The 15,309-nt window shown below is 43.2% G+C and overlaps 1 protein-coding gene across 3 annotated transcripts in view; it reads right to left on the bottom strand.

Annotated features, from left to right (window-relative positions):
* Positions 1–1,925: 1,925 nt before the first annotated feature.
* unc79 (unc-79 homolog, NALCN channel complex subunit) overlaps positions 1,926–15,309 on the bottom strand; it is a 31,792-nt gene continuing 18,408 nt past the window's right edge. Inside the window, exons 24-50 of one of the 3 annotated variants that reach the window (XM_023417302.2) lie at positions 14,993–15,194; positions 14,669–14,851; positions 13,952–14,020; positions 13,179–13,516; positions 12,865–13,047; positions 12,535–12,697; positions 11,932–12,081; positions 10,507–11,790; positions 9,287–9,388; positions 8,706–8,822; positions 8,260–8,362; positions 8,036–8,176; positions 7,861–7,899; positions 7,621–7,733; positions 7,250–7,335; positions 6,691–6,864; positions 6,300–6,368; positions 6,100–6,210; positions 4,716–4,820; positions 4,535–4,612; positions 4,324–4,413; positions 4,025–4,200; positions 3,314–3,497; positions 3,007–3,210; positions 2,804–2,881; positions 2,668–2,709; positions 1,926–2,560 (exon numbers count right to left, since the gene is read on the bottom strand). In XM_023417302.2, coding sequence (XP_023273070.2) covers positions 2,372–2,560; positions 2,668–2,709; positions 2,804–2,881; positions 3,007–3,210; positions 3,314–3,497; positions 4,025–4,200; positions 4,324–4,413; positions 4,535–4,612; positions 4,716–4,820; positions 6,100–6,210; positions 6,300–6,368; positions 6,691–6,864; positions 7,250–7,335; positions 7,621–7,733; positions 7,861–7,899; positions 8,036–8,176; positions 8,260–8,362; positions 8,706–8,822; positions 9,287–9,388; positions 10,507–11,790; positions 11,932–12,081; positions 12,535–12,697; positions 12,865–13,047; positions 13,179–13,516; positions 13,952–14,020; positions 14,669–14,851; positions 14,993–15,194 — 4,773 coding nt within the window. In that variant the 3' untranslated portion in view covers positions 1,926–2,371. The remainder of the gene's footprint in view (positions 2,561–2,667; positions 2,710–2,803; positions 2,882–3,006; positions 3,211–3,313; positions 3,498–4,024; positions 4,201–4,323; positions 4,414–4,534; positions 4,613–4,715; positions 4,821–6,099; positions 6,211–6,299; positions 6,369–6,690; positions 6,865–7,249; positions 7,336–7,620; positions 7,734–7,860; positions 7,900–8,035; positions 8,177–8,259; positions 8,363–8,705; positions 8,823–9,286; positions 9,389–10,506; positions 11,791–11,931; positions 12,082–12,534; positions 12,698–12,864; positions 13,048–13,178; positions 13,517–13,951; positions 14,021–14,668; positions 14,852–14,992; positions 15,195–15,309) is intronic. The other 2 variants (XM_087176885.1, XM_087176886.1) reach the window with 2 other exon arrangements.

The raw sequence follows: 15,309 nt of genomic DNA, 5'->3' as shown, positions 1-15,309 counted from the left end.
TGTACTATACAAGCTGATGCAGAAGAGCACTGAAGAGGAATGTCAGTGAATTATAATGCGAATGAGAGACCATAGACTACTTTGCCTTCCCACTTGATGGTAATGCCAATGGACACTCTGAGCAATTTAAACATTCATGCATTGTCCAGCCAGGGCGCTGAGGATCTCACTGTAATAAAAGCAAAGTGACAGCACTAGACGGGGGGGACCAGGGATTGTCACTGTCTCAACAAGCTTTACAAGCCTCTCACAAGGTATTTCCATAGAGCGAAGAGGACACTGATACACAGATTCTATCAAATTTGGGTTGTACGAAACTACTGGTTATTTTTGATCTGCTCGCTAGTGTGGGACTACCTCTCTCAACCTGCTCTTTAATCAAGGAATGTTACCAATTCACACACCTGGTGATACATCGTGCTGGTGCACGAGTGTGCATGTGTGTGTGTGTGTGTGTGTATGAGAGCTCACAGTCCTTTCAAAGCTGACCTTCACAATCTTTGAGGACCCACACACACCCTCTCTGCCTGAGAGGCCTTTGGTCAGTGTTAATTACCCTCAGTACCTCCAGCTGCCTGCTCATCAGGTCAGCGCTCTCCCATATGGTCCTCCAGGAGGCAGCAGGCAGGCAGGCAGGGGCGGGGAAAGTGCTGGATACCTGTGGGACACTGATTACATAAGCTGCTGCTAATGAGAGAGGTTCTTTCGAAAAGGGCTGCGAGTTCAAACGATCACAACGGTGGCAGTGGCTGACAGATGCAACCCCAGAGCAAGGGGGACTTGATTAAACACACACACACACACACACACCTATGCACATGCAGGGACACATGCACATACACACCTGCATCCAGCATCACTTTAATACACACTTGTGCACACAGAGGCACACAGCAGGAGAGGGGCTCTTTGATGAGCTAAGACTAGAGGTTGATAAGAAGGGGCACTGCAGCCTGATTCAGCTAGGTTGGGGTCACCGGGGAGAGAGAGTGTGTGTGTGAGTGTGTCAGTGTAACTGTGTATGTGTGTGTTCATTAGTCACATTGCGTGGAATCATTATACTAGTGACTCATTTGGCGCACACCTCTCAACATGGGTCCTCTTATACATGCATTAACTAAAAAACATTTAAACATATACACATTAAAAAAAAAATATATATATATATGTATGTATGCAAATCAAATTTGGCTTATTTTTGTCCAATGAACCAATTTCTTCTTGCAGAATACATTTCTATCCTCAGATTTCATTCATCTTAAAGCTTGATAATGAAATCCTTGCAGCATTGAAGATCAAAACAAAGATTAATGTGCTGTTCGGCTTTCTAGCGCTGCTGTCATGTCATCTGTTATTCTCAGACAAGAGCTTCGTGGTAATGCGGTTAGACCTCACAACAATGCTTAATCACAACAAACCACATTAGGCCAAAGGTAATTGTGTTTGCTTGGTATATGCGTGGGCCAATCTGTTTCGCTGCTGCCAATGAGGTGGGATGGAGAAGGAGGTGGAGGGGGGGGGGGGCCCTTTCCACTTTGGGGCGGGGAGGGGGGCACAACCGAAATAGTCTTGTTTACCTCCAATGTCTGGCTCCACCTTATCGAGTTACAAAGCTGCTGCTGCAACTCGGATTGGCCTCTGATCGATTTGGGCTCTGATGGCGAGAGGCAGCATGACTGACAGTCTGACAAGGATCTCAGACGGGAGCTGGGTAATGCATGTCATGTTATTTTCCCGGAGACACCTGAGGTTCAGTTTCTCGTCCAGAGGGGTAAAAAAAAACAGAACTGATTTTATCACTCTGCCATCTGCATTATGGTAAACTGGACATTTTCCACATCAGTCAGGACATGAAAGAGCAGTAAATGTCACATTTGAATTTTGAAGGGGTCAGCGATTCATATGAAATGACAGTGGTCTCAACGTTTAGAAAAACTCATACTTTTATTATCCAGCTTGCAACCAAGCAACTTAAAAAGTAAGAGTCTGAATGTCACAGAGTGATCATATCTAAGGTTCAACAAACATCTGCTTTCAGACCCTCACTATTACTAACATGGGTCTATAGAAATTCTCTTAGTCATCTACTGACTCAAAATCTGTTGAATACAACAGTCAGGCACCTGATACAATTATTCCACACAAGTCTACCAAACCTAATTAATTATCTCCAGTACTAGTACTTTAAAATAGCATAGATTTACTGTACATATTCAGGTTTAATACTAAAGGTGCTGAATGATTCAGTCCAAATGAATTCCACACAGCATCAATTTACATAAAGTCCTTTTTTTTGGTCGGTGAGTTCAGCCCGTTGCAGGTGCATGCAGGTCAAAGGACACAGACGACCCTGATGTGACCAGAAAGTAGATCACATGGGGTAGAACTGTGAAGCAGCCTCAGATGACTGGATCTCCACCTGAGCCATCTTGAACTGGGTGCACTGCAGCCATTTGCGCAGAGCAAACGGAGGGGCTCCCGATGACTGGCCCTGCAGACACTGGTGGTTCACCCTATTCTGGATGGCCTGGAGACGCAGCTGCAGCCCCGCAGACAGATGCTAACGAAGGAAGGACATCTTAGTTTGAAATCATATAATAAGTGGATATTTACTTGCATGATATTAACCTGCATAAATAATGGCAGAAAGCTTTTTAAAGGCCTTACCTTAAGGTTTGACTGAATCATGGGTAGCCACATAGGAATCAACTAAAGAGAGAAATGAACACAGAGAAGTCGTGTTAGGCTGTTAAGGTGATCACATATTATTCATATGGAAAAAAATACTTGACTTATGTCAAACCTTGACAAATATGGTTGAGTTGCACTCCTGCAGGGCTTCCATCAGACTAATGACATGAAGACACACCATCTCTACCATCTGAGAGAAAATAGCCCAAGTTCAAATTCATATACAGAGAATTCATTTTCTCATTTCATATTTCAAGTTCCTATCTTATACCTTAGCTAGATGCTTGGTGGAAAGGGACAAGGCAGAGCACTCACCACTTTATTGTGGGCCATGAGCTGCAGGATGCTTGGTGTAACCCGACTCCAGAACTCGAGGCCAGTGAGGATGGCGCTGGAAGAAAACTCTGTCTGGTTCTGGTTCAGCAGGGATGGAGCAGCGGCTGCCTGTTCACAATAAATGGTCCACAGCTGGGCGAACATGAAGGCGTGGAACAGAGAGCACATGTGCAGGACCGACGTCTGGGGACATCAAGAACAAAACAGGAAAGGCCAGTGAAGTGATTATAGATCATATTAACACCTCTTAGGCGGGATCATTAGAAGGGATTTGTATCTGCCGGACCTTGGACTGTTCTGGGAAGCCAATGAGGATGACAATAAGATGATCCGCGATGTGGGAGCCAGCATCTAGAGGGATGGGCATATAGGAGGTGGAGCCCTGGTGCAGGGCACAGTGTGTCAAGGAGCCCAAAAGAAGCCAGGACAGCTGTCGGATGTGGGACACACACTCGATGAATTCTTTTGGCCTGCAAAGAAAATTCAGTTTAACAGATCAGCTCACAATGTATTCTCAAAAATACTATTCTCATATTGCTCAGGATTATACACAATGTCTTAGCTTATATTTTTTAAAGGCAGACTCACCTAAATGATTTGATAAAAACATATTCTCACTTTTCTCTAGTGGTATTGTGTTTAGCCATTAAGACGATTTTCATTTTATTTGTCAATGTTTTTGTATATGAGAAGCACCAACACACTGTCAACAGCCTTCACTAGGACTAGTTTAAGTAGTTCGAATGAAAATTGTTCACAGAAAGGTCTGTGAATTATTCAGAAAACAGGGGACATTTGTTATGTAAACCCCACAAACCCAATTCCATCCAATCAGGTATCTCAAAATCTAGGAAAATAAAGCCAAAACTATCTTTGATGTTTTGAATACAACCAGAGATAAATGAGAAAATATGTTTCACTGTATGTAACTTAGGGGCACTGGCCTTTTAAGCCATGGAAAAATTACTAAACTTGTCGGTGGTGTTGTCATTCTTACCCTTGTTGCATGGTGGATGGAGGATGATAAAGCCAGGGAAGATAACGGACAACAGCTTTGTTATCACGGTGATTGCCTTTGCTGATCTCCATGGCGGCGACTTGTGCCAAGCCCACTTTCAGGTTCCCCCCAAAAGTGTCCTCATGCAGCGGCTGACAACAAGCCTTCATATGGCTCTGAATAACAGATTTAGAGTAAGAGAAAGATACTGCTGAACAACACACACAAGGCTTAATGTCGAAAACACATATGATCAGATACTATGCACGTGATGCGCTCACATGAAGAACAAGACTTACTTTAAGTTTAGTTAGGGTGTGCATATCTGCAATGAAGTCCAGGAGCTCACTTATGTACTGCCTCATGCACTCCATTGCTGCAGTTGTGCACTGTGGAGAAGAAAAACAGTTTATCCTTTAGGAGGAATCACACTGAGGTCTGTCTTTATTTCCTGCTGTTTAACGAGGCTGATTTTAAAACGATCTAAACAGAAAGCAACTAAAGTCTTACCCCCGGCAGCGTCAAGATCATGTGCTTTTGGATGATGGTGGATTCTGCTAGCCGTGTACCGATGTCTGCACAAACGAACTGGCAAATTCCACAACACAGGTTTTAGTAGAGCGTTTAGGAGTGAACACCATCATGTATTTGGTTCGTGTCAAACTTAAATGTATAAAACTGTATTTTTTACCTGGACCAGCAGTAACAAGTTTGTGTCAGGCAGGGGAGATTTGAACTTGAGAGCCTGCAGAAGCTCTAACACCACAATGCGGGACATGTAGAACTTATCTCTCTCCTGGATGCGAGGAGATAGAGAGTGGGGTAAATGTACTGATGCTGCAAGACTGCCTTTTTCTATTATCACTCTCCCTTACTCATGCTGCGAGGAGAGCATAAACTCTGTAGCCTGAATAGAGGGGGAAGGACAGGCAGTGAGAGGGGAGGGAGGGGAGGCAGGGAGACAGAGAATAGACAGAGAATAGTGAAGCTGAGGAGTAGATTTAGGCCAGTCCAGATCTCTCCTCCCAGAGTCCCAGGCAGCTCAGATGAGGCTGTCAGGCTGCCTTCTCCCTCCGAGGACAGGCTGCTCTCTTTGTTCATCCCTTCCACACAAAGCCCAGCTGCCTGTTTACAAACCACACTGTCATCTTCTGGCTTCCACTTTGCCTCTCTGTTCCTCTATGCAGTCATGTTTGCTTGTGATGGGCGCAGGCACACGCCACAGAATGCAGAGCCGCTCCTGACATTTCTCACTGTGTGGCTTGTTAATGCACATACCTGTACACAGCACTCTCATAATTAAAAGTTAATGGAGCATGTCCGTTTGGTAAATAGCAAATCATAGTCTGCTCTTAAGCTAGAGGGCCCCATCGCATTTGGCATACAGTGCAGTGCCGCTGTGACAAATGGTGTACGGTGTGAAAAACTTTAGTAGGTCTAGAAAGCCCCACTTTGTGTCCTTAACGGCTGACCCCCAAAGATAACCAGCTGAAAAGTCCTCCCTGCGCTTCCCAGAAACCTCACCTCGCCATAAAACATCTGCACAAGGCAGGTTCCAAAAGCAATTGCTCATTGTGACTCTGGGTTTTGAAAAGCGGATATTATACTGTGAGAAATTAAAGAGGGTGTAGAAAATCAATACTGCAGGAGACATAAAGCATGCAGTGTTGACAGTGGTGGAGGACCGAGGATCCATCTCGCCGAACAGTGCAGACAGCCCTGGCTCCATCTCTGTCTGAGACAGCCACTCTGAAACACACCATACATCCTCGGCCCTTGCACACCAACTAATCATGTTAATCAATACTGGCTGATTGCCTACTTAATCATCTGTGACACATGGGCACATTTCTGGCTGACTGGAGAGTCAGGGAAGTAGGTGTAGCACCAAAAGAGTGATGAGCGGGAGGTCTGCGAGCAGAAGCCCAACATTTTTAACACTGCAGATTAGTTTAAAAGGTTTAACTCTTTCAACACTACCTGCATAAACACGAGATGTCAGCATGTGTTTTATTACAACATATGAAACTCTATGTCTAAACAAAAAGACCTAGTTTAAACACACTCAAGAGTACCTTGTTGAAGGCTTTATAACACAGTCCACATAGTTCTACGAGGTAGGAGAGACTGAACATGCCATACTGAATGACAAAACTCAGCAACTTGGAGAAGGGCTCCAGGAGGCTCTGTAGAATGGAGGAAAAGAAAAAAGTGTTAAAGTGTTAAAGACCAGGATTTGGACAAATCAGTGTGTAAAATTCTGCCTTGGGCTTACCCGGGTTGCATTTGTGGTCGGGATTTTCAGCAGACAAATGATAATCCTCAAACTGGAATCCATGGGGCACTAATGACACATACAGATTGCATAAATGTTGAGAAATCGAAACTGCCAGTTGGTTTCAAAGTGCAAAAGTTAAAAATTATTGCATGCTGCATACCCACGGTTCTGGACTTGGTGTTTTAAATCTATCTGCAGTGATAAATTGATTAGAGTACACACTAATTTGACCTCTAAGGTCAAAAGCGTCAGAGTCAAATCAATTACAATTTTAAGATTCTATCCTATTGAACCCGACAAGGGCACTGCTAAATGCTTTTTCCTCCAGCCATAATCACATTAAACCATATCAGACCATGACTAAGTGAACGGAAGAGTCGATATCTACCTTCAGAGGAAGCACAGAGGGCAGTTTTGTGAGGAAGGTCTGGAACTGGTTGCAGATGGTCGTCCACAGGTTGCTAGGAGAGTCCATGGGGAGAGCCTCCATGAAGGTGGCGATGTTGTCCAGGCAGTGCAGCATTGTGCCCCCTGCTGGCAGACTCTTCTTGTTGTTCAAACCCTGGAGGGCACACAGGCACAAACCATAACAGGCTTATATAATGAAATTCTACAAGCGAAGATATTTCCATTTAACTGATCATTCAGCCCTGATCAATCGCAATGCTTGTGCTGAGAGCAGGGGATTTAGGACACTGAAGCACACATGATTGCTTGGATGGGCTCATGGATCAATGGGTTCTAATCTGTGTCATTTATTTAGCTTTACAATAATAATAAAGTGGAACAGTGGTGCAGGGTAAGGCGGGTTTTCTTGAATGCCCCCATGATGATTTTAGATGGGCTTATGCTCTACATGTAGCTGGAGACACTAAAGCTACTGCTTTGACAAGAGCTCCTCCTGCTGGTTGCAAGACTCAACACAGACACACAAAGGAAAATCCTACCTCAAGCAGCATGTTGAGGGCAGCAACTGAACTCAGTTCATTGAAATCTATCAGCGAAGTTGCAAGTGTTCGCAGAAAACTTCCATCTGCAATAAAGAAATATAGAAAAGCATAAAAAGAATAAAGGTGGCAGTATATCCAGTGGAAAACTATCAAGTTAGCCTTATCATTGTGTAAAAAATAAATAAACATTAAATCAAATATGTAAAGAAAAGCAGCAAAGTATGCATCTACTATAAGTTTCAAAATATAGAGCACCAAGGTCGAAACACACAGAAATGAGCAGCTAAGATACGCTATAAGGCTCTGTAGAAATAGTGCTGTTAAAGTTCAAGGAGTTTTGAGTTTAGTAGTCAGTGGTATGAGCACACCTTTGATGTTACTCTGGAAGAGTTGGGGCAAGATGCCATTAGGGGCCAGCTGGTGAAACATACAGCGCAGGAACTGCTTGGCTACACCTGCTACATTCCCTGGGATCAACATACTGCAAAACATCACAGGGAGAATGTCTGAGTTGGACAGGCAGTCACACTCTACATCTATTATTAAACTCATCTATAAGCACAGTGAATATCTGAGCGCACTGGTTTGACGGCTTTAATGTCTCATACCTCTCAGCTTGTCCAGAAAAATTGGCACTGGATGCCAACCTGAAAGCAGTTAAAGCAGTGGATTAGGAGCAGGGATGAATTATGCATGAGTTCTATGGGCAAGTTATGAAACTTCATTTAACGGTGAAGTGCTGTGTGGATGGAGATTGCAGGATGGTTACAGGAGCGGCTGTACCTGCCCACAGACTGCATGATGTCGAGAAGCATTGGAGCAGCCAAATCAGGGCTGAGGTGGATGAACATGGAGAGAACGACCACGGCGAGGCTGAGAGTCTCCTCGTCGTATTCCTCCAGCACGGCCGCACAGTCCCGACACCTGGGACATCACATTGTATTTCACACAGGCTGGTTTAAGCATTAAGATGACTTGTTTCAAGACACGTATAGCTTCACCTTCACCTGTCAGACATTGTGGTAGGCTGCTCATCAATGAACTCTTCGGGCGCAGGGACAAACATGCTTACTGTGCTTGGTGCAGAGAGCAGGCTGGTTTTTGTGGGACCTGCAGAGGAAGAATATCAGTAATGAAATAAAAGAACAGCAGGTTTTTCAGATTCAGTTATTAGATCCTGAATGAGGTCAATGAGGAATAACATGTTGGTTTGGTTTTTGAGTCATAATCTAAGTAAAGATATTTAGGCTTTTTGTCTATGCTCCAAGACAGTAAATTATTTAATACTAAATCTTATATTGTATCTGCCCAGAGTTTGAATTCAATTACTGGCCAATAAGTGTCACTTTCCGCTTAAGTTATTTCTGTTTCCTTTGTTTTCTTACATGTCACTATATCCATATACCTCCTCAAGAGGTCATTACAGAATAAAGGGAAGTCTAAAGCAACTGACCCGTTTCCCAGGTGCTGATGTTGTGTGGCGCGCTGGACTGATGCTCCAGCTGTCTCTTCATTAGCTGGCTCATGGTCAGAGCTCCCAAAGAGCCACGCTTCACCTGACGGTACTGAGCTAAAGGTCAGATACAGATACAGAGAACGACACCTGCGTTAAAGTACCTGCTGAACTCATTCCAGCTTCCCCAACAACAAGCGTGTGTATGGTTACATGGAAATAAGGAAGACGCTCACGTGAAAAGAGATGGTCACTTTAAAGTAAAAGTAATTGGAAATTAAATTCAGTTAATATTAGATGGGTGTTTTCTCTATTCTTGCAAATTTTATTGGTTTTATGATTAAGATGTCAAAGATGTCATATTATGTGATATTTATTTAATATTTACAGCTCCAATATGAAGTTTAAACCAAAGTTAATTTGAAAAGAGAAAAATAAAGAGAACTACAGGTAATATATTAGACTGCACACAAGTAATATATACAAATATGTCAGATTAAGGCCCTTCTTTATGACAACCACAACAGTCAGTTTTATTGAAGTTCATAAAGAGATTATGTAATAAAGTATTTGCATCCTACTTGATACTGAAGAGCGGTGGCTTGTTTCAGGCATAGCAGCTTCAAGCGTTGGGGCTGAGGCAGATTCTCGTGGCTTTTCCAATGTAGACAGAACTTTGTGATCTGCAAGGCAATATGGGTGAATGATGGGCAGGGCATTGGCATCAGAATATATGCCATTATATGCCAGTAGTTTTCCAGTAATAATAGTAATAGGAGAGTCTATTTAGTGCTAATTTAATTTGTTATGTGAAATTTTGTGCTTTGTTACATAACCTCACCACCATCAGAAAATCACTGTTTGCAGTTTAAACTGATTTCCCCAAAGTTTGTTTCAAATATATAATCAAATTCTGCCTTGCTCTTCAGCTTCTTTTAAATTAGTTCAAAATGTAAATTTTCTCCTTTGAAGTACTTGTTGTGTGTGTTTGTATGATGGAAAAAGTGAACACATACATAGAAAACACACCACAGGACACCACAAGGCTGGAGTGGTTGGTCGGGGAAAGATTTGAGCTAGGTGCACATTTTTTGGTATCCCCAAATCTAAAGGAATATATCCGTTTTTTGCAAGTTTTAGTTCCTAACTACAAATCTAATATACTTTACATTTATGCTGTCCATGACTGAATGCACACTATGCAATTTTTAAACACATTTTTCCAAGCAATCTAGAGAGCCATACGATTATTTGAGATATTGTATGAAAAGTTAAAGCAGACTCTTCAAACTCATGTTACATTATAATAGTGAAGTACTATACAGTAGTAGTATATAGTAGTTCAGTATGATAGTATAGTAGTGTAATTCAGTTGCAGATTGATATCAGACTGATTTACACTTACATTTTGATAACACAAGTTTGTAGAGTTTGGTAACTGATTTTCATATTGTAATGTTTTGCCGTGACATGAGGTATACACCATTTGTGGTAAATGCCCCAAAACTTGCAAAACAATGTTGTGGTCCTTAATGTTATTTAAAGTCACTTTAATTTAAACATACACTTTCAACCAATTTCGTAGAAATTAATTGATTATTATGAATTTGAAATGCATTGAATAAGATATCTCAAATCCAGGATATCAGCTGAAAATATTTTGAAACAAATCCCACATCACATGGACAGCACATTGGTAAAGTAGAAATTAACCTTGATGCACCCATGCAACATTTTCACTAAACGAGCACTGATTACTTCAACTTTCTATATAAAGTGTTTATCTGTCCCTCCCCCTTACCGGTTTCTGTGGTCTGCTCACCACCAAGCTTGTCAAACGTGTTGAACGAGATGTCCAGGTATTCCCTCTGGATGGCACTGACAGCTATCTTCCTTTGCTTCCGTTGCCGGGGAACAATCTGGATTTTAAACTCTGCTTCGTCATTGTCATCTGCATTGTCAGGTTTGGGGTCGCTGTCCGCGTCGTCACCCATGTCGTCGTCCTCTTCATCGTCACCATACTCTTCTTCATCATTGCTGTTACTCTTGCTTTTCTCTGGTGAGGAAAGAGGCTCTGCTCTGTCCTCTGGGATGTCCAAGAAGATGGTCCTACCAGAGGGACTCGCCACAGGTCCCATCCCAGTCTTCACCTCTTCAGGGGCCACAGACGTGTCATCTAAAGAGGTGTCAGGGACGTGTGGAGTCTTCCTCAAGAGGTCTCTCTTTTGCTTCAGAGTCATTGGGCTTTCATGGCAGACATACTCCGGCCGGTCAGGAAGCTCCAGAGAGGTGCTGGGAGTCACACGGTTTGGCTTCTTCTCCATGAATGGCTGCACTGAGCCTCCCTCTCCCACCAAAACATCTGGGGTCTTTTTGTCACTGGAGCAGTCCTCCACACTCACCTGAACCACCGGAGACAGTCGTAAGGTGTTACTGCTGGCAGGGGAAGCAGAGACCTTTGGACTCCCATTGAACTTGGAGCTTATGATGGTGTTGAGATCGAATTCTTCATCACTCTCCACGATTCTCAGTGGAGGCAACTGTTCAAACACCAAGGAGTCGCTGTCGGACATGGAGAGCAGTGAGTGTTTCTCTGGAATTGATGTGCAGTCGGAGGAGAGATCAATGAGGTCTTGGTCCTCTTTTCCCTGAGCTGATCCCACTAAGGAGCCCTGGTCCAACCTGTCATCAAAGGTCTCCATGCAGCTGAGGCGGACCTCGGGGATGACAGGTTTGGAGACGTCGGACTGGCCCCCTCGAGAGCCTCGCCGGTCCACGGGATCGTTGGCCTCCACCCGAACCGAAGAACCATCGGAGGATCCTTTACCGTGATGTCTGCTGTGGGATGTGGCCGAGGATGGGGGCAGTACCACAGGGGGCACCTGCATATCGCAGCGATCAATGCATGACTTGCGTCTGTGCTCGTCCAGATTGAAGAGGATGGAGTCCGTGTTAGAAATGTCCAGAGACTTCTGCTTGTGCATGGCCTGCAGCCGCTTCTTCCTGGTGCTCTCCTCCCTCACACAGTGCAGAATGCTGTCCTGAAGGGCGCTGGCTTCTCGGTACTCTGACAGCTCAATTTCACCTGATATACAGAAGAAAAACGAGACTTTACCCCAGTGAAAGCAATAAGCCTCCTGCTATCAGAAAAAATATGTTGTGCTGAAAACGATTCGATCGATGTGCTGTAATCCTACACTTTACTCTGAAAGCCTCTGCTTCTTACTTTTTTTGGCATTCAGCTCTACCGGCTGGTACTTCACAGACTTGCTGCCACCAATCCTCTTTAGGCGAGCAAAGAAGGTCTGTGACTCCTTGTTAGCAGCGCCAGTCGGAGTGTCATGGACATCTGACTCATCAAATACGCTGTCCTCTTCTAAAATGGAGAAAAATATGGAGAATTAACATCAGCACTGCCTTTATGTAGCATATAGAATATGTAACCCTGACTGGAGTGGATATCATTTTTACTCTGACATTGTAATCTACACAGTATACATATATATATATATATATATATATATATATACATATATATATATATGTATATATATATATACATAGATTAGGTTTTTTTTTTTATAAATGCTACACCAATTTATATTCATAAGTTGATAACTAAAATAACCTAAATCAGCAAATACTTCAAAATGCAGTGAGTACCCAAATTATTTTGAGGAAAAGTCTTAACATTACTCCAAAGATCAACACCATCATTGATACACACAATCAACAGACTATATATTAAGAAATTGTTGTTGTTTATTCATCAAATTATAGCTATTATAGATGTCTGCTGAGATAAATAACATTCCTATTTTTGCATCACCTTTTTCCTTCTCGCTGTAGCGGCTCATGTTGGAGTTGTCGCTATAGAGGGGTCCTGCTGTAGCATGGGGACGACAGCTGTGATACTGGGCATTGAGTGTGTTGATAGTAATGTGGATTAGATGGAGGACCACTTTACTACCCTCCATGTCCCTGTATGGGTACTGTGGATCACAGAAACATATTACAAGCTTATGATGTATTACTTTGTAAATCATGCCGTATGTATATCATAAAATATAAATAATGTATGTATGTCATATCTATGTGACTGAATGAATAATATCCCATGCAATGAAATCATACGGACACATAATAATTCAGAGAGTACCTTATACAGGATAACTAGCAGGGCTTTGAGCCAAATCTGTCTGATGTGTGGCCTCAGGGCCCAGAGAGAGCATCGAGGCGGTTGCTGGAAATAGTGTCTCAGCTGGGGACATGTGCAGTACTTCAACACCTGGACCACCAGAGGGAGTAGCTGCTTCCCCAGACCTATATTGTAGTCCATCACCTGAAGGAGGGTTCATTTAAGTTCATTAGCTTGCATGTTATACAGGTATATTTCTTACAACATACCACTAAACAGTACCAGTAAAGCTACAGCTATAAACACAAGTGATAATAAGCTTATATTTCAGTTACTTGTGCAATGCCAGCGATGAAAGCGTTGAAGCAGGTAGAGGTGCGCATCTTCTGAGGTGCAATCATGAAGCAGCCCTCCTGCTGGTCATAGCCCAGCAGCACATACAGGTGACGCTTCACAGTGTTGAAAGCTTTGGCACTGCCGATGTCGGACTCGGCACTGCTCTGGTCTTTGGCCATAAATTTCATGAGCACCATGATCAGCTGGTGAACTGTCTGGTGATCTATGCCGGCGTCCTCAGGAAGCAGGTCTCTGATGATGGTGTCGTCCTCAGGAGACGGGGTCTGGCCTACAAGAGGGGCTGAAGCGTCAGGGTTAAAGTGAGGGAGGAAACGTGCTGCAGACAGGGGAGAGGATGGGGAGAGGGAAGGGTGCAGGAGCAGGGGGGGGAGTAACAAGACAGAGTTGGGCGGGGGGGAGTCAACTCTCCTGTCAACTTCTCTGTCAAGAGAGGTGGAGACATCATCATGCAGTATACATACATCAGTGCAACATGTTCATGGAATATGTAAACAGGGTAAACACAAAACATGGCCTGCTAGCTGTTAGCGAGTGTTTTTTCTTCTCACTCTTTCCGGTGTAATTATTAGTGTAAGCCTGAAGGCGGGATGAAAAAACAATGACTGTCACCACACAGCAAACATTGCTTTTTCATATTCCATTTTATATTTCCTTGTGTAAGTTTTATTGGTAGTGAAACTGTACTTTTCCTCCAATATGATATGATTATGAAGAGTAATGCTGTATGTTTCATTTTTGCGTTGTTATTTACCTGGCAGGACTTTCTCTATCATATCTCCCAGTGTCGGGGCAGACTGCTCTTGCCTCGTAAGCCTTAGAGCTAAAAACCACATATGAAGAACACAATTTAGGACAATGTACAGGGGAGGTAGCACAGGACACATGTCTGAGCTTCGTCGTCATCCAACACATGCACACACAAACACTAGCAAAAAACCACCAAGTACAAAATCACAAAAAGTGTTTCCAAGATTTAAGGCATTTTGGATGATCACAAATATCCAACAACCACATCAACTTTGAAGCCAACACAAGAAACCTCTCCCGGAAACTCAGACAGCCTTCTGTGCAGAGCCAAAGACAAAATGAATGTCATGGTGGGGAGTTCCTCCTTTTTTAAACAAAGTAGTATTCAGACATTCAAGTGAAATGAAATTTGGGAACAAACGAGTGAGGAGAGAAACATTAGGAAAATGGGACCAGGCTTTGGTCGAATAGCATTTGCAATTAAAAATAGCATTATTTTCACCCACAATGGATAGAAAATAGGCAGCGTCACCTGACTCTTTAAACAAGTACGCACATGATATAGTCATGGTTTGCCTCTATAATGTCATGTTGAACCTCCATTTAAACAGGTATTTCAAAAGGTATTTGCAAACACTGTTTGACCTCAGACTGAATGAAAGTGACACAGGTTAAGATTTCAGCTGACAGACAGACAGACTTGTTGATCTGTGCTACTCACGAAGTCGGTTGCTCAGCGACTCAGGGAGTGAAAATGCCCGTTTAGACTCAGCCGGACCTCCCTTCACACTGTCACGGAGCGAACGCACACTCTTCTGCCGATTCCTGGCGAAACGGGCTCGTCGTATCTTCCACAATGCTGCGTCACTGAGGTTGGCTACATTTGTTCGTACAGCTGTGATGGCTGTAAAAAGAAAGGTTGTAAACTACATATGGAGCTCTATTAGGCTGTGGTGTTTTTGTCACAACAAATATTATGTCAAGAACAAGGAAGTGGAGGAGAAGCAGGAGTAAAAATCTGAATGGTAACCTTAAAGCTACATACTTGTTGGGAAAGGGAACTCCTTGTTGCAGTCCAGGTGTAACTGGGCCTCCAGAGACAATGTTTCAAAGCGGTTGACAAAAAACTCCCAGCTAAGAGCAGGAATGTCTTTCTTCAGGAAGTGCAGCAGCAGGAGTTTGCTGAGGATGACTGGCCGATCCCTCACAACAGTGTCAAACTGGAAGTCAAGGCACAGACACAGGCCCTACAAAATATACAACACATAAATACAAAGCAGAGCACCTAGTTACATACATTATTATTAAGTAATTTCTGCCAAATATTTGATGATTCCAGTCACTGAAATCTACAAATTTGCA

This window comes from Seriola lalandi, unplaced genomic scaffold (assembly GCF_002814215.2).
Source record: "Seriola lalandi dorsalis isolate HSWRI2012SDOR001 ecotype SW California unplaced genomic scaffold, Sedor1 jcf7180002054573, whole genome shotgun sequence".
Lineage (NCBI taxonomy): Eukaryota > Metazoa > Chordata > Actinopteri > Carangiformes > Carangidae > Seriola > Seriola lalandi.
Note: the sequence above shows the minus strand (reverse complement) of the source record. Positions and strands in the feature narration are given on the sequence as shown.